The 24,493-nt window shown below is 52.0% G+C and overlaps 1 protein-coding gene across 1 annotated transcript; it reads right to left on the bottom strand.

The window, feature by feature from the left end:
* Positions 1–8,220: 8,220 nt before the first annotated feature.
* On the bottom strand, positions 8,221–24,429 carry LOC144727904 (uncharacterized). The gene is made up of 6 exons (XM_078607042.1): positions 24,138–24,429; positions 23,212–23,279; positions 17,720–22,115; positions 15,687–16,571; positions 13,039–14,770; positions 8,221–10,984 (listed from the first exon to the last, which is right to left on the bottom strand). Exons 1-6 carry the CDS (start codon positions 24,369–24,371, stop codon positions 10,224–10,226), a joined length of 8,076 nt encoding a protein of 2,691 aa, XP_078463168.1. The 5' UTR covers positions 24,372–24,429; the 3' UTR covers positions 8,221–10,223.
* Positions 24,430–24,493: the final 64 nt, after the last annotated feature.

The raw sequence follows: 24,493 nt of genomic DNA, 5'->3' as shown, positions 1-24,493 counted from the left end.
TCGGAAAGCGCTGTAATGGTGCAAGTTCTGCGTTATAACAGGCATGTTCCGTATTATAACGGATATGTGCGATGTGTTCTCGAATGGAAGAAAATGCGTTTTGTGAACATGTTTTAAGTGAGGGCTTGTCTTTTTATTTATAGGTATGGTAAAAGATCTTAGTAATAACGAGCAGATGAAATCGTGATTTTAAGCTTTCGTGACTGCAGGAATCCATACTCTTTGGTTCTTTCGGTAAAGTCACGTAAAAATAATAATAGATCACGACGTTTCGATCGCCACACAAACAACCGTCTTCAGGTGGGAGTGAGAAACAGGCTGCTGAAACAAGTCCTTTTATATAGAGCTGAGAGAGGGGGAGGGTTGCCGCATCGAGCAAGAGGGTGGGGGCTGGAGCTTCTGCTCAGGTGGCCATTGTATTGTGAGAGATTAGCTTGTCAGTGTGTAGTGACGGTATATCAGCACTAGGGGGCTGGAGCTTGTGCTGAGGTGGCCATTGTATTGTGAGTGATTAGCATGTCAATGTGTAGTGACGGTATATCAGCACTAGGGGGGTAGAGCGCTGAACAGGGTGAAGAAAAGGCAGTGCTGAACAGGGTGAAGGAAAGGCAACGCTGAACAGGGTGAAGGAAAGGCGCAGAGATGATCGAGGGTCTAGTGTAATGACAGCATATCAGCCACAAGGGGGATAGAGCGCGCAACAGGAGACACGGAGAGAGAGACACACACAGAGAGACACACAGAGAGAGACCTAGAGAGACACAGAGAGAGAGAGACACACAGAGAGAGACACACACAGAAAGACACACCCACATAGAGAGAGAGAGAGACACACACAAAGTGGCACAGAGAGAGAGAGAGAGGCACAAATACACACAAAGAAAGAGACATACAGGGAGACACACACAAACCGACGGACACACACACAGAGACACACACACAGAGATAAACACACAGAACAACATCACAGCCAGTTATAGTCTGCTAAAAAACGAGAGCCACCGCCACATCGAGGGAAAGGGGACAATGCTAAGAAACCCTTTAGCAACATCAGCAAGGACGAGCGTTTTGAACTCGCTCAATATTGAAAAAGAGAGATGACATTGCCATCCTCTCAGCCGACAAGGGCAATGCCACTGTCATCATGGATAAAAAAAATATTTGCAACAACAAAATTCAGGACCTTCTTAATGATGGCAGCTATACCAAAATCAATAGAGATCCTAACAACCGCCTGGCCACGAAAACTAACAATATCATCACTAATTCGACTTCTAAGATACGGAGATGACACGTTCGTCATCTGGCCACATGGCCTGTCAGCACTGAACCAATTTTTCAACCACATCAATTCCATACACCCATCTATCAAATTCACCATGGAAGTAGAAAATTATGGCAAGCTACCATTCCTGGATGTTTTGATCGAGAAGAGACCTGATGGCTCGTTGGGCCACTGTCTACAGGAAAGCCACCCACACGGATTTCTATCTAAAGCCTGATTCCCACCACCATCCAGCCCAGAAGAATTCCCTCATCAAAACACTACACCATAGGGCCCATTGCATCTCTGACCAGCACCACCTAGCCAGTGAACTGGAGCACTACGCCAAGCACTCAAGATGAATGGATATTCGGACCGCACAATCCGCAAAGCTGTATCCCCAACCATGGGTAGAGAAGCATCTGAGAACCCAATCAAAACCATCACCTTGCCATATATAGCAGGGGTTACCAAAAATATTTCAAAAATCTTGAACAAACACAAGATCCAGGTTCGATTCAACACAGTGCACAAAATCCGTGACCTAATCCCATCTGTGAAAGATGTAATTCCTGACATGCAATACCCTGGTGTCTACAAACTAAGTTGTGTCTGCGGTAGCAGTTACATTGGGGAAACGAAACGACATGTCTCGGACCGTGTTCGCGAACACAAGGAAGATTATAAACACGGCAGAACCAATACCTCTGCCGTAGCTGATCACTACTTGAACGCGGTGGGCTCACTCGACATTGTTTTTTCCGAGATCAAGGTACTCTGCAAACCTTCGGGCTACCATCAAAGATTTGTTCATGAAGCCATCCAGATATATAAACACAGACATACCTTCAACCGAGGAGATGGGTACAAATTGAGAAATGATTGGAAGGACGTTATTAACCAGGTAAAGCCGTAACTGGCTGTTGATGTTTCCATCCTACCTGCCATTGTCAGCAGTTTTTTCCGACTCTATGAGTTACATTGACAAGTTAATTGTCTTTACTTTAACGGGCTAAATGTCTCACTAACAAAGCAAACGTTGCCCCCTTTCCCTCGATGTGGTGGTGGCTCTCGTTTTTTAGCAGACTATGACTGGCTGTGATGTTGTTGTGTGTGTCTCTGTGTGTGTGTCCCTGTATGTCTCTCTCTTTGTGTCTCTTTGTGTGTATGTGTGCCTCTCTCTGTGTCACTTTGTGTGTGTATCTCCCTCTGTGTGAAGGTGTGTCTTTCTGTGTGTCTCTCTCTCTGGGTGTATCCCTCTGTGTGTGTATCTGTGTGTCCCTCTAGATGTGTCTCTCTCTCTATGTGTCTCTGTGTGTGTGTCTCTCACTCACTTTGTGTCTCTGTGTGTGTGTGTCTCTGTGTGTCACCTGCTACGCGCTCTATCCCCCTAGTGCTGATATACCGTCAATACACATTGACATGCTAATCACTCACAATACAATGGCCACCTCCAGCCCCGACCCTCTTGCCCGATGCGGCAACCCTCCCCTCTCTCGGCTCTACATATATAAGGACTTGTTTCAGAAGCCTGTTTCTCACTCCCTCCTGAAGACGGTTGCTTTTGTGGTGATCGAAAAGTCGTGATCTATTATTATTTTTATGTGACTTTACCGAAAGAACCAAAGAGTAGCAGATGATAACCCTCTAAAAAGAGAGTCACTTTATGATTTTCCAGTCTTGGTCCATCAAGGAAGCAGATATAATCTCATTAGAGAGAGTAGATGTTTGTGGTATAACATTACGGTATCCTTCAAGACAGAGCTGATGAATGACTGATATCTTTTTGGAAGGCAAGTTCATGTGAACTAGCAGTCGCCGCCCGCTTCGCGGGCGGTGTGTATATGCTTGGTGGGTGGGGAGTTGAAAGTGGCTGGACACAATAAACATGTTTTGGTGATTGTTTTATGTTTATTTTTGTGAGGTTATATGAATTTTTATGAGACGCTCAATCGACAATATTAAAGAATGCAACTTATTCAAATATAGAATGCAACTTATTGAAATATCTGGCGATACACGATATTCTTCGTGTACACTCCGTCTTCCTCCTCGTCGTCAGGTCCCTCAATAAGCGCCTTGATGTTGGATCTTGCCGTGGCTCGCGATGGTGCCACGTACAGTTGGCCGTGCGAGAAGCATGGCGTTGGTAGATATAATCCCAGGTTGTGAACAGTTTGCCCTTGCGCCTTGTTGATGGTCATCGCGAAGGCTGGGACAATGGGGAACTGTTTGCGCCGAAGTCGAAATGGGAAGTCCTTCGTGTCCAATTCGCGGCGGATATGGTTGTTCTCAAGCAGCGAGTCCAAGACCAAGTGTGGGTACTCGGAAAGCTGCGGGAGGTCGTCAAAGTCCGACAGAGCCATCCCACCTGCCGTGAGGAACTCGTGGAGGCTGTGAAGGGTCATGAACTTTACCATTTCTTTTATTTTATTTGATGCTGCTAATCCTGCATAATGCACGGGCATAAGTAGTACTAATGACATACCTGCATTTCTCATATGCCCTCCCATTGATGCTGCTAATCCTGCATAATGCACGGGCATAAGTAGTACTAATGACATACCTGCATTTCCCATATCCCCTCCCTTTGATGCTGCTAATCATGCATAATGCACGGGCATAAGTAGTACTAATCACATACCTGCATTTCCCATAAATATGCTAAATTCCTCTTGATATGTAATATTTTTTGTCAAGGCGCCCTTTCCCCCCCTTCCAGCTCAGCTTATATATATGCTCTAAGCACGTGTGCTGTTTCATTCAGACGCTGTCGCCTCGACAGGCCTGGTTTTCACCTGAGGACGGCTGCTTGCGTTGTGGCCAAAACGTCGTGAGAATTATTTTATTATTTTTTATTATTTTATAACTTCCCTTCTACGTGACTTTACCGAAAGAACCAAGAAGATTTACCATTTCTTCTTTGTTGGTCAGCTGGCGGTACTGGTACTCGTAATCGCGAGCCAATTCGTCGTAGAATTTATCCCAGAGAGCCTTCGTATCTGCTGGCATGGAATACAGCAGAATGGTAGCAAAGAGTTGACGAAGCTGGTACGGCATCTGAAAGAGCGAGGCTTCTTCCAGACACGCAACCCATTCGCGATCGCTCTCAAGGTAGCCTGCTCGCATGGCTGCTTCCAGCGGTTTTTTTTATTTAATTCGTAACGCACCATCCATATGCGCTCCACCATCCACCATGCCCTTGCATCGCAAAGACACAGCTCCGGTGTGCGTCAGCGTGTGCGCCATCCACAGTGACATTGGTCAGCAATTGCACCGTTCCGATCGCACACAGGTTGGCCCCTGCATCCTCCGTCTGTATGTATACACACAGACAGATCCGCTATGGGGCCACCTATTTTTCTCTTATATTAAAATGTATTTTGTTGGTGTTTTTACGTTTACATATTCCCATTGTGGGTGTTTTACGCATGCATCAGATTTTTGGGTTCGTCACATATGGTATCAGAGATGTGGGTCACTCCATTTCTCAATCGAACAATAACGGGGATTGTTTGAGTTATGACAGCTTGCAAATAGAAACATTGCATGATCGTATACTAATAATGACAGAATTTGTACCCCAGTGGAGGGCATCCCCCACCCGGCGCTTCTTACCGGTACTGTGAGACTTAGAAATCCAGACCTCTCCTCCTCCTGAACCGTTCACAATACCCTGTGGTAGTACCATAATCATCTCAATAAAGCGATCACTTTCCAATGCCCATTTTGATCCCGGGAGTTACCCGGGTGGTGTCACACTGTACTCATTGTTTTAGCATGTCGCAAATTCCGATATGGCTTGTGCAACGGCCAGAGAGTGACAGCGGCGGGGGCCGGGCTGCAACCTTTTTTGACAGTTTATTACATTTCAAAGTGCATGGGATTGGCACTCCAAAACATGATAAATGTACAGTAACGCCAACTGCATCCGTGCCAAACATGATACGCGGACCCATGCTGCATATTATGCAACACATGCCCTTACCAGCAGCAGCATGCACAACATCTGAATTACACAACCGAAGTAGACAGCAAGCCGTCCATGGAGACGTGATCAACGTCAATACATAATAATGGTAATAAGCCGGATAAACCGAAAAGTACCCATTGTACCCATGAAGCAGTCAGTGCACTGCAGCGCCGCAGTGCATTGCAGCACTGCGGCGCAGACCTTGCCAAACCTATGCTATCGCTCTCTTCCGGGCGTGTTAATTATTTATTTGTATCGAATCAAAGTGAGCTGTGGCTTTTTGCCGGCTGTTTTATTTTCATCGAATCAGAGCGAGCTGTTTGGGCGGGTCCGTAAATAAATTAACGTCCAGATACGCACGCAGACGACCAAACCAGCGTAGTTGTTTAAGATTATTAGAGTGATACAGTATATGTGTTAAGGTTGTGGCTGGACATATCATATTTGGCCATTACATTTTTAAATGACAGTGGTGGTTGAGCAGGGTTCAGAAAGTCCCCAATTCTTTGTTGACCAGGCTGCCATGCATTCTGCTGCCCGCAACATGCGGGTCCCCGGGGGAAATCCCACAGTGTGGTGGTTCCCAGACGCCATCAAACAAAATCGGAAGTATTGTATCATCTGACACCATCACGTCGAAGCATGGGACCCCCCCCCCAAAGCGCGGGGCCCCGGGTGGTCGCCCAGATTCACTGTGTACCCTAGGGACAGCTCTGTCTGCAGCAGATTGTAACAGCTGTGATGCGCGGTAGTGTCCAATTCAAGCACTTCCCAGAATCAATCCTCCTTAGATATCGAGATATGATAATATTGGGTGAATTGCAGCAGGGGTTGTGTTTTTGAAAAACGGTGCATAACTCAAAATCAAAATAAAGGAAATGGTTGGGGTTAGGGAGAGCACGCTGTCTAACCTCATTCTTACGTCTACACATTTCACTGATTACAGTACATTTTACATTTATAATACATTTATTAAAGATAGTAACAACTTATTTAAAGAAATTACATTTAAAAATTACATGAACAAAAAATATGTTTTAAATGTGTAGTGTGTTTGTTATACGGAGACACACAATTGTTCTTGGAGGCAACACGTTTATTACAACACCCCAACAGGGTTCCTACGTAAACGTACACTGGTTCTACATCTAGGTGATAACTAGACGGTTAACTAGACCACAACGGGGTAACTACATACCTGGGTCAGTCAGCAACACACTGCCTGACCCACAATGCCGAGCGTAACATTGAAGACCGAAGATCGAGGATCGAAGAGACGTAGCACCGACGGATTCCATTCCAACTGGGCCCCGATCCCTTTCGGGACTGCCCCTTTATCCTGCTGAACGTGGCCTGGCTCCGCCCTCGGCCACGCCCCCCTTCTAAATCCTACCAGAAGGCTTTGGCTCATATCACGTGTCCCTCGAGCCCCTTTTCGGGCCCCCTTGATCCCCTTCCCCGGGGCACGTGCCCTCTCGGATTCACACAGAGTATCACGTCCTCACTTGCTCTCTCTCCGACCCTCGCCAGAACGACGTCCCCTCGGGCCCGCTTCCATGTCATATCCACTCTGGTGCCAGAGAGAGACTCAGGATGCACAGTTCCACTCCTGTGACAGTAGCTGGTGCTAACCACCCTAGTGACTCCATATAAGTCACTACACATGTAGTGAGATGGTTACCGGATATATTGGTAGGCAAATGTGTGCACAAGACAAAGTTCACTCTGACAAGATCTTGAAAATAGCGCGCGAGGAGATGCTGATGCTGCCCGTGCTTGTGGTTGTCGTACTGCACTTCAGGCATTGCTACTGAACTTTGCTGCCTGACTAACGATTAGCTCGCAGCGTATTCCGTACGTCATGGCCAACACGCTTGAGCGGGAAGGACAATAATAGTTCCCGCATAACAAACATAAGTGTCAATCTAACGCGCTATTTCAAAATCGCGTTACGTAAACGCACGTAAAACGAGAGGCGACTGAAATAGTAACAGGCAATTGGAATATAATTAGAGTTAGGTGCTATGGCCGCAGATCATTGCTACTGGATAGAGAACTGAATTAGATATTACAACTGTGACTTATATGTTAAGAAATTAACTTGCTTTTATTATGGAGCCCAAGGACAGAACACGTTATTGCCAGGCATGCCTGCATGCTTTTCAGGGTCCATTAACAAATTATTTGTGTTTAACTGGTCTAATTGTCACACCTCCGAATAAAACATGGTTGGTTATATAAGGTGAAAAATAAGTTCAAGATACATTAAATTAAATGTGACAACAGTTTTGTTTCATCATTATCAAGAGCCATGGCCAATCGACTGCTGGATGAAAGCCGCCTCAAGCTGCTGCCATCTCTCACGATCGGAAGAATAATAATAGTTCCTACACACGAACTGGTTTCAAGTTTTTGGCGACACATAAGCCACGTCGTTGAACGATTTGTGGATAGGTCGCTTCTGAAAAAGAGCTATATATAGCTCAGTGGGCCTTACCTGGTAAAAAAAATTGTGTTTAATAGTTTAGATTTCATTGTTCCATTTCCTCGATAGATATCTTCTTGGATGCGTTCCATTCCTTGACGAGAACACCTTAATTATTCTTGACCATCATCCATCATCCCTTGGAGCGACGCTTACTCCCCAAGCCAGCTTACCTTCGTAACAGTTTTCATGATGTATGTATGTTGAACTTATTTAGCACTGGACATAGCCCACCATGCTACTGGGATGTGCGGGGGAAGGACAACAAACTAAAAGTGCATCATTCCAGGAGCTTCCTAATATTTGGAAGGAAAAGGGTTCCTGACGGCCGCCAAAAGGCATCTAAAACGTGCGATGCAGTGAAAATGTAATTCACTCGAGTGTGTTCTCTAGCCCACGTTATCCTCTTCCTGTCTCTCGGTGTAATTACAAGCATGCACTTTTCAGTTTTGTTCCATGAAAAAATATCTCGTGAAATGTCCACATTTGTGAACCATGTCGTGAACACAGTTTTATTTGTAATAGATTTATATTTACACGGCTTTGAAAGCAGAAAACAAAGACATAAACATAATAAATGCATTATTAAAACAATACAATCGCAAAAACGTGTAATCAACGACAGTGGCATAAATTAAAACGACAATTTTAAAAATAAACGCAGCATAAACCACAAAGGGCTGCCTTGTTCATTGTTCATAGACAAAGATCCCCCGTAGACACTCAACAGAAATTTGGGTCAAGTGGTTCGGCCAGCACCAGGCTCGGCCGTCATTGTCTCCGTAGTGGCGATGTTTACACACCGTACCAGGCACTTATTTAAGGCCGAGTCGACCTAGGGGAGGCCCAGGACCAGTTCAGATAATTGACACTGGTGTTGGCCGCGAGCGGGAAACGAAGTCGGGTCACTGGGTTCGTAGCGCAGCACGCTAACCGATATACACCCGGTATATATAATTAATAGGCAACGTTTCGGGCGACCGCCCTTCTACGCACACGTGGTCTGATGCACAATTCCTTGTCCTGCATATAAAACTTGGTAGGACCCTCCTGGAATACCCTTGGGACCGAGCGAGGCTTTCTTCTATGTAAACAAGCGTAACTATAGTATTAATAATGGAATAATCTACTCATATTTCATTCAAATATACATTCTTGCCGTGGTGGTCGTCCATCTTCACAGTGGTTGTCCTGTCCGGCACGTTATCTCCTCGTGTTGCAATGCAATCATGTGGGTCCTACTATCGCAATGGGTCCTACCAACGACTCTGGGAGTCTGAATTAGCATTTCCAATTTCTCAGCATAATTTGCAGCCATGCACAGCTCCGTAATTCGTAGCTGGACGTACTCTGCACTGGCTGAAAAGGTACTTTAAAGGCACATGGGTCGTTTGCTTTTCACTCCGGAGTTTCAGCTTTCCGAAACCCCTCCACCAAATAGTCGACCAGCCTGTTGCGCGTCCACATCGCCTATGTCTTCAGAGCCCGATCAAATATGTACCACTTTGTATAAACATATAACCATCATCATCATCATCTCTATGGCGTTAATTAAATGATTGACACTACTTTGTCAAAAAGCCAAATGTAGTTGTATCCCTGGTAGAGACCATCTGTGTCACTGCTGCCTGTTGGAATGGCCACGTATTCTCAACTCTAAAAAATGTAGGGGGGGGGAGGGTTACTACACAGCAAAATATGCCACGCGTTCAGCTCTTTTGAGCTGGTGGTCTGCATAAGGCTGAGATCGCTTGAATGCGCAATGCTGCGCCCCCTCCTGTGTGTATGTTTGAAGTTCAGTTATTTCTCTGTTTCTCGCGGAGGAGACGAGCGAAGTGACGTCAATACTTGACCGGGGGCGGGGGGGGTCAATGGGAGCCGTCGAGAGGAAACTGCAGCACGCAGGCCGCTGCATGCAGTACCCCGCGGCCCCGATTAAAACGGCCCAGGGCCACACAAGGCCTGCCACTTCGAAACAGCCCCCCCCCCCCTTCAAACGACCTTTGCTCGCGTTACAGCAAGCGTCTTAGCCGCACTAATCGGATACTAGAGGGTGGATATATTTGGCATGGAAACAACGCTGTGTGAATGTTATTTTTGTATGTCCTGCTCGGTCACTTGTTCATAATAAAGGGGTTTCTTTTTTGGTTAGATCGCGTCAATGTAAATGTGTCGTTAACCCACCACCACCCGACACAGCCACTCGGTAAGGTTCGTCACGTAAAGCGAAACGTGTCGATTAGCTACCACCGGTGTGTTGGAGAGTAAACCCATAAAATGTACGATTTGAGTACTATGTTTCGCTGGTGATTACAACTAGCTTCATCAGGCGATTTGCCATAATTGTGAAGAAGTCTTCATGTTACCGCGCTTAAATAGAGTAGTAAGATGATGTCATCACAGTGCTAAACTCAGTCACTTGTGTCACTGCAATGGCCCCTAAGTAAAGTGGAAAGCTTCTCCACCCCCACCCCGGCTTAGAAGATGGGAACAGGAAAAGCTCAGATGCGGTTCAGCGTGAGGGCGACGTTGAGTTTGTGAAAGTACGAGCGGAGCTTGCACAGCGGGCAACTCCGGCTCTTCTCTCGCGCCTCCGCTCTCCTCTTCTCCGCCTGCATCTTCCTCTCGCGCTGCCTCTCTCTCTGCCGAGCCACCTTTTGTCTCATTTTCTGCTGAAGTCTCTTCTGCTTCTGCTGCTGCTGCTGTTTCTTTTTCAGATGCTGCTTTTGGTGCTGCTGCTTCTGCTTCTGAGACTGGTGATTATTTTTCTGTGGTGGCTTCTGCTGTTGTTTCTGCTTTTGCTGCTCCTGAGTCTGATGATTGTGTTTTTGTGGTGGTGCTGGTGTCTTCTGCTGTTGTCCTTTCTGCTGCTGCTGACGATGAGCCTTAACACGCTGCTTTTGCTGATGCCGCTGCTGCTGCCGCTGCTTTGTCGCCGTTGGGTTGACGTTGAGAACCTTTGCGGATGACGATGACGACGGTGACGCTGATAATGTGGAACCTTGAGATGGTGGTGACGGTTGGGATGACGATGATGTCGCTACTTCCAATGAAGATGACTCTTCTGATGATTTTGATGTTGTTGATTCTGATGATGACCCTGATGATGGTGATGACCCTGATGATGGTGGTGGTGGTGAGGGGGCAGGGTCCCAGGGAAGCCACGCTCCGCCTGTGAGGCCCGGGTCGGCTCGCCGGTCGTGAGGAGGGAACCACACGGGCACCGCTGAGCGGTTGTACGCAGCGAGACGGAGCAGCAGGCCTGGGAGGTGGGGAGAGGCGAGACACCACAAGGGGGGGGGGTAGGGAGACCGGGGTTAGAGGCGGGGCAGTGGTGAAGGTGGTAGAAAGTGGGAGTGCGTAGTCATGTGATTGATTTATGATGACAATGATTCGAGATCCCCTGGTCGATATGCTCGCGTTATGGAAGGAGCCAAATGAGCTGTTTGGCACGATTCCCGTTGCGTACTCGCTGTGATATTCAGTCCATGTGATTTGTTGGTAGTTCTTCCTATGTGTACGTAATTGCAAGTGTGTGTTTGTGGGGGGGAGCCGTAGTTTAGTAGTTAGTGTTCCGCACTATAAACTCAGCGACCCGAATTCGATTCCCGCTCGCGGCCACCACCAGTGACAATTATCTGAACCGGTTCTGGGCATCCCCTAGGTCAACTCAGCCTCAAATGAGTACCTAATGCGCTGTGTGAACATCGCCACTGGGGAGACAAAGTCGGCTGGGCGTGGTGCTGGATACCCACCCCCTCGTGTGCCATGCCGCCCTACATAAGTGCTCGCTAACAGCGCTTGCCCGAAAAGTCTGTTCACGCTATACGGGGGAATCTTTGTGTGTGTCTCTGGGCGCGTGTCGAGTGGTGGCGCAGTGATTTGCACACTGCACCAAGAGTAGGCCATTGCGTGCTGCCACCAGGGTCCAATTTTTTGCCAAATTCGAAAATCACACCGCAAATTTGTTCATTGGGATCATACACCGATATCGATTATCGCCTCCTACCGGTAGACCAATGCCTCCAGGTCGCTCTTGTAAACGAGACTCATCCCGGTCTCATGAGTCCTCACGTTCTCGAAACGTGTCGAAGGGTAGTATACAGTCGACCCTTCCACATCGCGGGGATTAACGCCACAGGCCACCCGCGATCTGGAAAATCCGCGTAAAAAATGTTGATCCCCTTGGCAAGCAAAGCGAGCACCTCCAGCCGGGGGGTTCGGGGGGGGGGGCGCTGCGAACCTTTGCGTGTCGTCTGCTGGCTTTCGCGTTCTTTTCGCAAACTTAAATTTTTACAGAATTTGATTTAAAAAAAAAATCGTATATTTATGGTATTGAAAGATAAAATACATTAATATACCAGTACTGACATATTTTATGCATTTGAGTTACTAAAAATGTTGCGTGTCGTCTGTGGCTTTCGCAAATCTCCCAAAAACTCCCAAAGAATTCCCATTTTATTTCTTATGCCGACCCCGCGATATATCGAAACCGCGATGGGGAAAGTCGAGATGCAGAAGGGTCGACTGTATTCCCACCCCCCCCCCCCCCTATATTGTAAATAGCGTCCATTCTAAATAAACAAAGCACGAAATAATGCATTGTGAAAGGGGTTAAGAATGGGGACATTTTTTTTCGATTTAAAGCTTTCGTGACTGCAGGGATTCATCTTCTTAGTTCTTTCGGTAAAGGCACGTAGAAGGGAAATAATAACAGCCCTGTTCTTCACCTGAGGACGGCTGCTTGCGTTGTGGCCGAAACGTAGTGAGAATTGTATTTTATTGTGTTTTATTTTTATTATTTTATTATTTCCCTTCTACGTGACTTTACCGAAATAACCAAGAAAATGGGGAACATGTCACGTGTCAGTTGATTGGAGGGGCGCGGAAAACTGTGCAGACGAGATTGGAAAGATAACGAGAGTGGAGAAGATGCATGGATGTCGAGGCTACAGAGAAGATAATATTCATGTTGGCTTACTTACCTAGGAAAGCCACACTGAGTTTGAAGGGTCCGTTTCAGGGGGAGGGGATCTTGTATTAGATGGAAATGTTCGGCCAATACCGGTGACATTGCATGTTTTACTTGCTTAACTATGGGAGGAAACCAGATAAACCCTGATGAAACACGTGCATAACAGGGGGAGATAACGTACATAGGAACCCGAGTCGGAAATCGAACCCTGGTCGTTCTGGCTTTGTGGCACAACTTTTTACCACCATACTCCTCTTGTGGTGTAGGCTGGAGAAAGAGAGAGCGGACAGGCACGATGGAAAGTACAGCAAGTAGGTCCGCTGCCTGTTAGTGCATCTCACCCAGCACCACCTCCGGGTAGAGCGTGGAGACGTCGTGTCGCTCGTAGGGGTCGGCCGAGATATTGAAGAGCCACAACATCTTCACCTCCTCGCCGCCATCGTCGCCGCCGCCACTGTCATCGTCACTGTCATCGTCGTCATCGTCATCATCATCGTAGTCGTCATCGTCGTCATCGTTGGTCACTTGCACGTGGCGGTGCCACGCGCGGTCTCCTTTGAGTCCCAGAGTCGATGCAGGTGTTGCCGGTGCTGCTCTGCCTCCACCTCCTCCTCCTCCACCTCCTTCTCCTCCACCAACTGCTCCTCCACCTCGTTCACCGACTCTGCCTCCTCCAACACCTATTCCACCGCCTCCTCCTCTTACACCTCCTCCACTGCTAACTCGTCCACCACCTTCTCCTCCTCCTCCGCCTCTGTCTCCTCCAGCGACACCACGACCACCACCTTTATCGCCTCCTCCTGCTTTACCTATATCTGCACTATCATCACCCCTTCCTCCTCCTCCTCCACCATCGCCACCTCTTCCTGCTCCACCACCTTTACCTCTTTTTTCTCCACCATCACCCCTTCCTCCTCCTCCTCGCGGCGGTGCCGAGTCCTTCACCGGGAACCCCACGAAGCCCACCCCGACCACCGCGCTGTGGCTGCCCGTCATCTTGGTCACCTTGCTCAGTAGGTATGCCGTCACGGGAGCGCTCCTGGCGCTCGAGTGGCCCTTGCTACGGCTGTCGTTACTCCCGCAGCCGTGCGCACACGTGCTCGTGCTCTCGGTGCCGTTGCTCGCATGGCTGTCGCTTCGATGGCCGTCTCTGCCGTCGCTGCTGCTATCCCGTCGAGTCACGGCACCCCGGTGAGCGTTGCTGCGGTTGCCGTTGCTGGGATGGCTGTTGGTTAAGCTGCTGTCGCCACGGTGGCTGTTACTTCTGTCTGCGTTGCCGTTGCTCCCGTTGCTGCTCCTCGCATTGCTGTTCCGCGGGCTGCTGTCGCCTTGAAGCAACTTTCTCCTCTTGCTGTTGCTGTGCGTTCTCATCGTCCCGTTGTTGTCACCCTGGCCGCAGTGCCGTTTGCTGTCCCTGCAGCTGAAGCCGGGCCCAGTGCCATCCTTGCCCCCAGCTGGGCTCAGCTTGCTGTCCACGTGCCGCTGCAGCAGCTGCTGCTGCTGCAGGATGTAGTTGCTGCTGTCGATGACGTTGCTGTTCGTGTAGTGGCTGGGGAATAATCTTGTCTCGAGATTGCCGCTCGGCGACGCTGATGATGACGCCCCTGATGATGAAACAGAAGAATGAGACAAAGACAACGAGGATGATGATGATGCCCTCGCCTCTTCCTCTATCACTGACCCTCTCCTCCCTCTCCGGCTCCTTTTCTTCTTCCCTTTCCTCTTTCTCCTCTCGTCCTTCCCTCCACTGCCCTTGCTGCCCTTGACGCTCTTGCCGCTGTTGCCGCCCTTTGTGATCCTCGCTCGCGAGTAGGAACGCCTCTCCAGGTTCCACCAGCGGCCCTGGAGCTCCGGCCCCGTCCGAACGGGGACCCAGTCGCCGTGACCAGGATCCCCGGTCAGCAGCTTCCAGGGCCCCGAGCGCAGCGCGGCGGTCACGTGGCAATCCCAGACGCCCAGGCTGCACGCCCAGTGCGAGGAGGAGGGCGATGATGACGAGGAGGATGAGGAGGACGAGGATGAGAGGGAGGGGCCGACCCTCTGTCGCTGAACGATTGCATGTCTAGAAACGCGCTGTGGTGGTGGGTGGGTGGAGTGAGATGTGAGCAGGTGAAAGGTGATCGGTGAGTGGTGGCGACGAGCCAGGTCAGGGGGTCGTAGGTGATTTGTGAGTTGGCACGGGTGAGGCGTTGGCAGGTGACAGGCGATGTGACGGGTGAGTGGTGAGAGATGATGTGTCGGCAGTGAGGAGTGCAAGGCGATCGGTGAGGTGAAGAGTAAGGGGTCGGAGGAGATAGGTGAGATGACAGGCGAGGGATGATGTGATGGGTGAGTGGTGAGAGATGACATTGCAGATCAGGGGTGAGAAAGCAAGAGGTGAGCAAGGAGTTTGGCACGGTGAGAAGGGTGGCAGGTGAGAGCAGGTGAACAGGTTAGCGAGTGGACAAGAGAGATTTACAGAGATAATCATCATCATTATTTGCATTGTATTCAGAATCTTTATTTAAACTGGAAGGATCCGATTAACTATGAAGCTCTTTTTCACATATGTCCAGTAGGGGACGGGTAACACACAATACAAAAACGCGATCGGAGTGCAAAGTAGCAAGTCACTTAATATAAATAAAGTATTTGTAAATTACACTCGCAGTTTGCTCTGTGCAATGATGCCACGTGGACAGTTGTTTTACCAGGTAAGGTCCACTGAGCTCTTTTTCAGAAGCGATCTGGCCACAAATGATAGCTCAGCGAAGTGGCTTATCATGTGGCAATTTATAGCATCCAAATACTCTCAATACTATGACCTGGAGAAAAATCCACGCAAGCACAGGGAGAACATGCAAATTCCAAATATATATATGCGTCAGGGTCGGATTCGGACCCACGACTTCCTGAACACCAGGCGAGGTAGTTAACATCTAGCCACCGTGGCGAGATGTTCGCGCAGTGTGCCAGAGCGGGCCACCAACATAAGGACTCGGACACTCACCTTCATCGGGTTGATGTTGTGTAGAATTTCCTTCCGTGGCGACTCACTGCCCTGGCAGATGACATCCCACACGTCAAAGCCGTCCAGGGGCAGGGGCAGCCGGTCTGATCCCTCACCAGTACCGTCTGATCCTCCACCAGCGCCATTCCCACCTTCTCGCTCGTCTCCTTTGCCACGTCCTCCTGCACCGTCCCCTTTTCGTCTGCTCGCACCTCCTGTCCCTTCTCCTCTCCCACCTCCAGCCACATCTACTCGTGTGGTCCCATCTCCTCTCTGACCTCCTGTCATAGCGTTTCTGTGTTCTCCTTTCCCACCTGTTATCCCATGACCTGCCACACCTTCTCGTCTGGCCCCACCTCCGCTCCCATCCCTCTGATCTCTTTTCCCATCACCTCTCGCGTCTTCTGTCCCACCTTCTCTCCCACCTCTCCCCTGGCCCCACGACCCTTGGCCCACCCTCCCATCTCCCGTTTCACCTCCCCTCCCACCACCTGCGACCACATCCGCCCGTCCGGTCCCATCTCCATGCCAGTCTCCTCCCTTGCCATCTGTCCCGTCTCCTTCTCCGTCTCCTCCGGCTCCTTCGTCCCCTCCTTCCGCCAGCCTCCTTTTCCTCCTCCTCGCCGCGAAGAAGGCGGGCAGGTCGACCCCAGCGAGGCGAGCCAAGGTGGGGAACCAGTCGGTGACGTGGATGAGCCCGCGGCTCACGGAGCCCTGGCGCCGCGCCGGGATGAGCGGGCTGTGCACGAAGCCGACGGCACGCATCCCGCCCTCCCAGTAGCTGCCCTTGCGGCCCCGCAGTGGCCAGTTGCTGCCCCCGATGTACGGCTGCCCCCCGTTGTCCGTGGAGTACACGATGACGGTGTTGTTGTAGTAGCCGTAGCGCTAGGAGGGAAGATGATGACGGCGTTACCGACGTTGGCATCGTTGCCCTAGGAGAGCCTAATTTATCTTTCAGACTCAAAGACTCTTGTGCAGTTTGGAGGCGATGTTGCCAACTGGGTACAATGAGCGCACCCGCAGTATTGACCAGGGCAGCCGCACCGGTCAACCCGTAGACCTCTGCAATGGGTGGCAAAACGAGCGATGCCCGTCGTGATCACCACACGGTTGTTATTGGTGTCACCATCGTCATGGTTGTCATAGTTACCAACATCATTGTTACCAGCACCATCATCAGTCAAAAATGATGACAATGGGGGGAATTGGTTAAACATCTGAATGTATCAGGGCACTTCTGAAAAGGAGTCTTGAGACTCGTCGAAGCTCTCCCGGGTTTATAAATCGCGTGGTAATCATCAACGTGGTGATTGTCGTGGCGATTGTGGTGTTTTTTGTCGGTGCTCAGGGTGGAGTCGCGCAGCACGTGATGGTTATTGTAGTTGTTGTCATGCTGCTGTGACCTGCAGTGCTCTGAGTGGGTGAGCGGGTGAGTTGATGGGCGAGGGAGTGAGTAGGTAAGTGGGTGAGTAGGTGAGTAAGTGCGCGAGTGGGTGAGTGTATTGTTGAGTGGTTGATCAGTATAAATTAGTAAGTGGGCGAGTAGGTGAGTGAGTGTGTTGTTGAGTGGTTGAGAGTACGAATGAGTGAGTGGGTGAGTGTATTGTTGATCGGTTGAGTGGTTGAGAGTACAAATGAGTGAGTGGGTGAGTGTATTGTTGAGTGGTTGATCAGTATAAATGAGTAAGTGGGCGAGTAGGTGAGTGAGTGTGTTGTTGAGTGGTTGAGAGTACAAATGAGTGAGTGGGTGAGTGCATTGTTGATCAGTTGAGTGGTTGAGAGTACAAATGAGTGAGTGGGCGAGTAGGTAAGTGAGCGAGTGGGTGAGTTCTTGCGACCTGCAGTGTGGTGGTTGTGGTGGTAGCGGTGGGGGTGATGGATGAACGCAGCGTGGGATGAGACGACACGGCCAGTCCGGTGAGCCCCAACCCTCGGCACAAGTGGAAGGAGTCAGTGAGCGACGTTCAAACGGAGTGGTAGAGGGCGGAGAGGCTTTTTGACGACGGATGTTGAGGAAGAGGAGGTGCCCTCACCTTGAGTGCGCGCGTGATGTTCCTCACAGCCTCGTCCAGCGCGGTGACCATGGCGAGGTGCCTGCGGCGCTCCACGCTCCAGAGATGCGCGTAGGGCAGCACGAAGCGGCGCGGAGCCTGCGCCGGGGCGTGCGGCGCGCGGAACGCCACGTACACGAACATCGGCTTCTGCTGCTGCTGCTCTCCTGCCTGCTGCCCTTCTCCCTGATGTTGTTGCCCTTTTACCTGCTGCTGCTGCTGCTGCTGCCCTCCTGCCTGCCGCCCTTCTCCCTGATGTTGTTGCCCTTTTACCTGCTGCTGCTGCCCTCCTGCCTGCTGCCCTTCTCCCTGATGTTGTTGCCCTTTTACGTGCTGCTGCTGCTCTGCCTGCTGCTCTTCTGCCAGATGCTGCCCTACTTCCGGCTGCTCTCCGTCCTGATGTCCCCCCTGATGATGCTGCCCTCCTGCCTGCTGATGCCCTGCTCCCTGATGCTGCCCTCCCTGGTGTTGCTGTCCTCCACTCTGCTGCCCTTCTCTCTGGTGGTGCTGTGCTCCTGTTTGCTGCCCGCCTGCCTGATGCTTCTGTTGCTGCCCTTCTCTCTGATGCTGCTGCCCTCCACTCTGCTGCCCTCTCTGGTGCTGTTGCCCTCCTGTCTGCTGCATCTGCGCCTGCCCCTCAGTCGGATTCTCCTGCCCGCTTGTCTGCTGTCCTCTGTTCCGCTGCCCTCCTATTTGTTGCATCTTCTGCTGCTGCCCTCCTGCCTTCTGCTCCTGCTGCTGCCCTTCTCCCTGCTGCACCTGCTGCTCGTGCTGCTCTGTTACCAGCTGCCATCCTCCCTGCTGTTTTTGCCACTGCTGCTGCTGCGCTCCTTGCCGTTGCATCTTCTGCTGCCTTTTTACTTGCTTCCCTTTGTCCTGCTGCGCCTGCTGTTGCTGCCCTTTTGTCTGCTGCCATCCTGTCTGCTGCACCTCTCCCTGTCGATTATTCTGCTCTCCTCCTCCTTGTTGCACCTGCTGCTGCATCTGCCCATTTGCCTGCTTCTCTTCCCTCTGCTGCTGTCCTTTTGCATGTTGCATCTCACGCTGCCCTCCTGTCTTCTGCTCTCGCCCCTGCTGCAATCGAGACTGCCCTTCTCTCTGATGCATCTGTTGCTGGTCTCTGCCCGCCACTGCCCTCAGCACACCCATTCTCGCGGGCAGCGCCCGGGCCCCGCGCCACTGCTGCCCGCTACCCCGCTTCGCTGCCCACCTTCCACGCCTTTGCCCACGCTGCCCCACCGCCACCTGTTGACCCCTTCGTTTTTGCTGTCCACGCTGCTGCTGCTGTTGCTGCCCATGTAGCTGAAACTGCCCATGCATCTGCTTCCCATTGTGTCGCAGCTGCTCGTGTGGTTGCTGCTGCTGCTGCTGCTTTTGTTGATGCAGCTGTTGATGCCCAATTAGTTGCAGCTGCGCACGTGATTGCTGTGGTTGCTGCTGCTGCTGCTGCTGGACGTGTGACTGCTGTTTTTGATGCCGATTTAGCTGTTGCTGACCGTGTAACTGCCGATGATGATCATTGTGCTGCTGCTGTTGCTGCTGGTGCTGTTGTACACCTGACTGCTGCTGCTGTTGTTGCGTCAGATGTTGCCCCTGCTGCAATTGCTGTGCGTGTAACTGCTGCTGCAACTGTTGCTGCAACTGCTGCTTCTGCTGTTGTATGTGTAGCTGCTGTTGCTGTAGCTGTTGCTGCTTCTGCTGTTGTACATGTAACTGCTCCTGCAGTAACTGCTTCTTTTGTTGCTGATCCTGCTGCCCCTGCTGCTGTCCCTTCTGCTTCTGCTGTTGTGCCTTCTGCTGCTGCCCGTGTTGCTGTTGTCCCTTCTGCTGCTGCTGGTGCTGCTCCTGCTGTTGTTTGTTTTGCTGCCCAGGCTGCGGCTGTCCCTGTTGCTGGTGTTGCTGCTTTCCCTCCTGCTGCTGCCCCCGCTGCTGCAGCTGTTCCTGCTGATGTCTCTGCTGCTGCTGCCCCTTCTGCTGCTGCCCAAGCTGCTGCTCCTGTCCCTGTGGCTGCTGTCCTTGCTGCTGTCCCTTCTCATGCTGCCCCTGCTGCTCCAGCTCCCCCTGCCGCTGCCCCTGCTGCTGCCCCTGCTGCTTCCCCTGTTGGTGTCCCTTTTGCTGCTGCCCAGGCTGCTGCTGCTGCTGTCCCTGCTTCTGTCCCTTCTCATGCTGCCGCTGCTGCTGCCCCTGCTGCTGCCCCTGCTGCTGCCCGTGTTGGTGTCCCGTCTGCTGTCCCTTCTGCTGCTGTCCCTGCTGCTGCTGCCCCTTCTGATGCTGCTGCCGCTGCGGCTGTTGTCTCTGCAGCGGCTGCTCCTGCTGCTTCTGCCCCTGCTGCTGTCCCTGCTGCTGGTGTTGCTGCTGCCCAGGCTGCTGATGTCCCTGCTGCTGCCCCTGCTGTTGCTGCCCCTGCTGCTGTTTCTGCTGCTTGTGCTGCTCCTGTTCTCCCTGCTTCTCACCCTGCTGCTGCCCCTGCTTCTGCCCCTGCTGCTGTCCCTGCTGCTGGTGTTGCTGCTGCCCAGGCTGCTGCTGTCTCTGCTGCTGGTGCTGCTGTTGCTGCCCCTGCTGCTGCTGTTGTTTCTGCTGCTTGTGCTGCCCCTGTTCTCCCTGCTGCTGTCCCTTCTGCTGCTGCTGTCCCTGCTGCTGCTGTCCCTGCTGCTGGTGCTGGCCCTGCTGTCTCTGCTGCTGCCCCTGCTGCTGTCCCTGCTGCTGCTGCCCCTGCTGCTCCCCCTGCTGCCCCTTCTGCTGCTGCTGCCCCTGCTGCTGCCCCTGCTGCTCCCCCTGCTGGCCCTGCTGCTGCTGCCCCTTCTGCTGCTGCTGCCCCTGCTGCTGCCCCTGCTGCTCCCCCTGCTTTTCCTGCTGCTGGTGCTGGCCCTTCTGCTGGTGCTGGCCCTGCTGCTGGTGCTGGCCCTGCTGCTGCCCCTGCTGCTGCCCCTCCTGCTGCTGCCCCACGTTGCCCTCCCTCCAGTGCTGCTCGAGCAGGCGCAGCACAGCGCTCGTGTAAACCTCCGTAGAGTAGCTCCCCGCCGCTTCGTAGTCCGGGGTCTCTCCATCGGAGTGGTCGTAGCCACACAGCAAGCCCGCACCACCGCCAGCACGGGTCTTCCCTCTCAGCCTCACCGCCGCTGCCGCCACCCTCCCCAGATGGAAGAGACCCGGCTCTCGATCTGCTTCTTGCGGAGACTCGGGGTGCTCGTGGTGGTGCTGCTGCTGCTGCTGCTGGTGGTGGTGATGGCGGTGAGGCTCCCGTGTGGCCTCGTCTTCGTTGTGGTCGGAGTAGACCTCGGAGGGCCTTGCAGGAGCAGCAGCCGTGCCGGAGTCTCCACCTCCCCGGGACCCGACCCTCTTGCCAGGGGCGCCGCCCGTCCCCATGGCGGTTTGGTCATCGTTAGGCGAAGAAGAGATGGAGGAGGTGGACGAAAAGGAGGAAGCTGAGGGAGAGGAAGACGATGTTGACCGAGGACGTCTCCAAGTTGCCTTCTTGTGGACAGAAGTCTTCAATTTCATCTTCTTCATCTCCATCATCTTCATCTTCGTGTCTGCTCGCCTCCCTGCCCCTCCCGCATGACTCGCTCGCCACGGCTGAGGGGCTGGTGGTGATGACAATTTCAATTTAGCTTCCTGCTTCTTCGTTTGACCTCGTTTTAAGCTGCTGATGCTGCTGCTCGAGCCTTTGTCAATTCCTCGTGCAGGATCATTCCTTCCACTTTGAAACTCTGCTGCCCTCTCATCATCAGCAGCAGCATCACCCTCCTTACCACTTGCTCCTCCAATTACCGCTGCTGCTGCTCCTGCTGCTGCCCTTGATCCTAAGTCTGCCCCTGCTGACCTAGTTCCTGCCCTTGATGCTGCTACATCTACTGCCCCTGCTATATCTGCTGCTGCTGCCCCAGACGCTGCCCGCAGTGTGCCGGCCGCCCCTGCTGCTCCCGATACGCCCGATGCCGCTTCTCTCGCCGCTGCAGCCCCAGACGCCGGCCCTGTTGCTCCAGATATGCCCGCTGCCCTCGACGCCGGGTCTACCGCCGCCGCTGCCCCAGATGCTGCCTGCGGCACGCCCACCGCCGCTGCTGCCCCCTTCTCCTCCGCTGCCGCAGACGTTGCCCCGTCGTCGGCGGCGGAGCCGGCGCCCCCCCCTGCGGCGCAGGCGGTGTGCGTGAAGTGGTCGGCGCTGCCCGTGAGCGAGCCCAGGAAGGAGTCGAACCCGCGGCTCGTGGGGAGGCATTCACGGCGCCAGAAGCCCAGGTGCCACTTGCCCACGGCGTGCGTGGCGTAGCCTGCGCCCTCCCGCAGCGCCTCGGCCAGAGTGGGCACCTCCGCTGGCAGGCACGACGGCTGGCGGGCACGGATTATGGAGTGCTGCATCCCCGTGTGGATCTGGTACCTGCGAGGTGAGGGGTGTCAGGGGGCGTCGGAGGGTGGGCGAGTGGGAATGGGTGGGTGGGGTGTGGGTGGAGAGGTGGGTGAACAGTTGATTCGCGAGATGTTAACTACCTCGCCTGGTACGCAAGAGGTCGTGGGTTAGATCCCGACCCTTACGCCTGATATATATTTGGAGTTTGTATGTTCTCCCCGTGGTCGCGTGCATTTTCCTCTGGATCTTCCGGTTTTCCCCTGCACATTTAGAATCAACATCACGTGTTTAGAGTAAATGGCTGCTATAAATGCCCACACGATAAGCCACTTCGTTGAGATATCACTTGTGGCCAGGTCGCTTCTTAAATAAGAGCTTATAGCTCAGTTGGGTCTTACCTTGTAAAATAAAATAAAAAATAGTTTATAGTTTAGTTTTTCTTGGTTTTACTGCCACCGTTGATGAGCACAAGGCCCAAAAGTCCCAAAAAAACCGTCAAGCAGTCAGTGACAAACGGTGAAGTCTGTGAAAAGTTAACACGCTCAAAAGAGTTCACACCGTTTCTTGCGTTGAGCAAGATGATCGATTGATTGGGTAGAGTGTTGGTCAATTGATCAGCTGTTTGGTCGGCTATTTAGTGGCCATTCACTTTGGGTTTTTAAAATTAGATTTATGCAATGCTCAGTCTGCTCTTCAATTTATCATCGGCCGTTTAATATAATCGATGAGTAAATTAGTTGGTCACTTATTATACCGAAAATGAGTCTGTCGATGAGAGTCTCTTGCTACTTGAGCAGATAGTAATTCAATTCATTGGTAGAACATTCCACCAGTGAGCTAATGACTCAATAAATGAGTTGACTCATCAGTTAATCGGTAATTGATTGATGAATAGCTTAAATGAATTAGTCAGGCGGTCAAGCATTTAACTTGGTCAACTCACTGATCACTTGGTCGGAATCAGCATCGGATCCGATAATCAATTAAGCTCTTTTTCACAGACGTCCACAGTCACTCGGTCAGCCAGGTAAATGTAGCCAATCGAGTGGTCAACCAGACAATTGGTCCGTCGTTGGTCACTCGTTGAACTGGTCCGTTACACTCGGTAAATGACGCGATAACCTACCGGCCCGTGAGCAGCTGGCTCCTGGTTGGGGTACAAATGGGCTGCACGTAGTAATTCTCCAAGCGCACCTGCACGCACGCAAAGACAAAGATCCCCCCGTACAGCCTTAGCAGACTGTTGGGGCAAGTGCTGTTAGCGAGGAGCACCTATGAAGGCCGGCACGGCACACGAGGGGGTGGGTGGCCAGCACCATGCCCGGCCGCCTTTGTCTCCCCAGTGGCGATGTTTACACACCACAGCCAGGTACCCATGTGAGGCTGAGTCAACCTAGGAAAGGCCCAGGACCGGTTCAGATAATCGTCGCTGGTGTTGGTTGTTGTGAGCGGGAATCGAACTCGGGTCACCGGGTTCGTAGCGCGGTGCGCTAACCGCTGCATGACCGCACGCTTTCACGGAAGGGTTTTATTTCCTACAATTCAACGGTTTAAAAGCATTTTTTACAGCAACAACTCAACTGGCTCCCAATTATACGTTACTCTATCAAGAGTCAGATCAATTGATTCACTTAGTGTTGTGTCGGAAAACAACCCAAAATTGACAATTGTGTCTTTAGAGAAATCTTTGATTAAAAAGAATATTAGTTAAAAATAAATAATTGCGTGAATGTTTAAATAACATATGCTAGATCGGCGTATGTTACGCCGGGTAGAGCTAGTATATATTTTTTATTAACTCTGAAGGTGGGGGGCAGCTCAATCACCCTCCCCTTATTCCGCAGGAGTCCCTTGAATATTTATCAATAAAATTTTTTTTACTAAAATAAATAATCTAAATTTGTCTCCCCGCTCGCATATTAATCGCGTCGCCTGCAATGATTGGCGCTAAACTTCCCCCCTCCCCTCCCAGGCCCCCTACCCCCAGGCCCCCTCCCCCCACCCCGCCCAGGTGCGGTGAGCAAGGACCGTGGATCGCGCGCACGCACGCACCCCCTGCGCTGCCAGCCGGTCGAGGTGCGGCGTGCGCACGTGCGGGTTGTGGTAGCCGATGTCGTTGAACCCTTGGTCGTCCACGAGGATGAAGACGATGTGCGGCCGGGGGGCCGGGCCCGCTTCCGCGCCCAGGCACCGCGGTGCCCAGCAGCAGAAGCAGCAGAAGCGGAGCGCCGACACGAGGAGGAGCAGCTGCTGCCGCTGCCGCCACCGCTGCTGGATGGATCCCATCGGCGCGATGTGGGTGAGACGGGAGAAGCGGGGGAGCCACCTGGGGATGGATGGATGGGGGGGGGGGTCGCTTCCTTCCTCTGCCAGACACTCGCTCTACACCTGTGTCTACACCTTCGTTT

Source organism: Lampetra planeri, chromosome 27 (assembly GCF_965212315.1).
Source record: "Lampetra planeri chromosome 27, kcLamPlan1.2.h2, whole genome shotgun sequence".
Lineage (NCBI taxonomy): Eukaryota > Metazoa > Chordata > Hyperoartia > Petromyzontiformes > Petromyzontidae > Lampetra > Lampetra planeri.
The sequence above is the reverse complement of the archived record's forward strand: the minus strand, read 5'-3'. Positions and strand labels throughout refer to the sequence as shown.

Excerpts from the sequence above, each read along its gene's own strand:
- LOC144727904 (XM_078607042.1), bottom strand. The coding sequence starts at position 24,371 with ATGGGATCCATCCAGCAGCGGTGGCGGCAGCGGCAGCAGCTGCTCCTC. Across the intron at positions 23,280-24,137 it reads ACCGGCTGGCAGCGCAGGGG|GTGCGCTTGGAGAATTACTA; the intron begins GTGCGTGCGTGC and ends GCGTGCGTGCAG. Across the intron at positions 14,771-15,686 it reads ACAACATCAACCCGATGAAG|CGCGTTTCTAGACATGCAAT; the intron begins GTGAGTGTCCGA and ends CCACCACCACAG.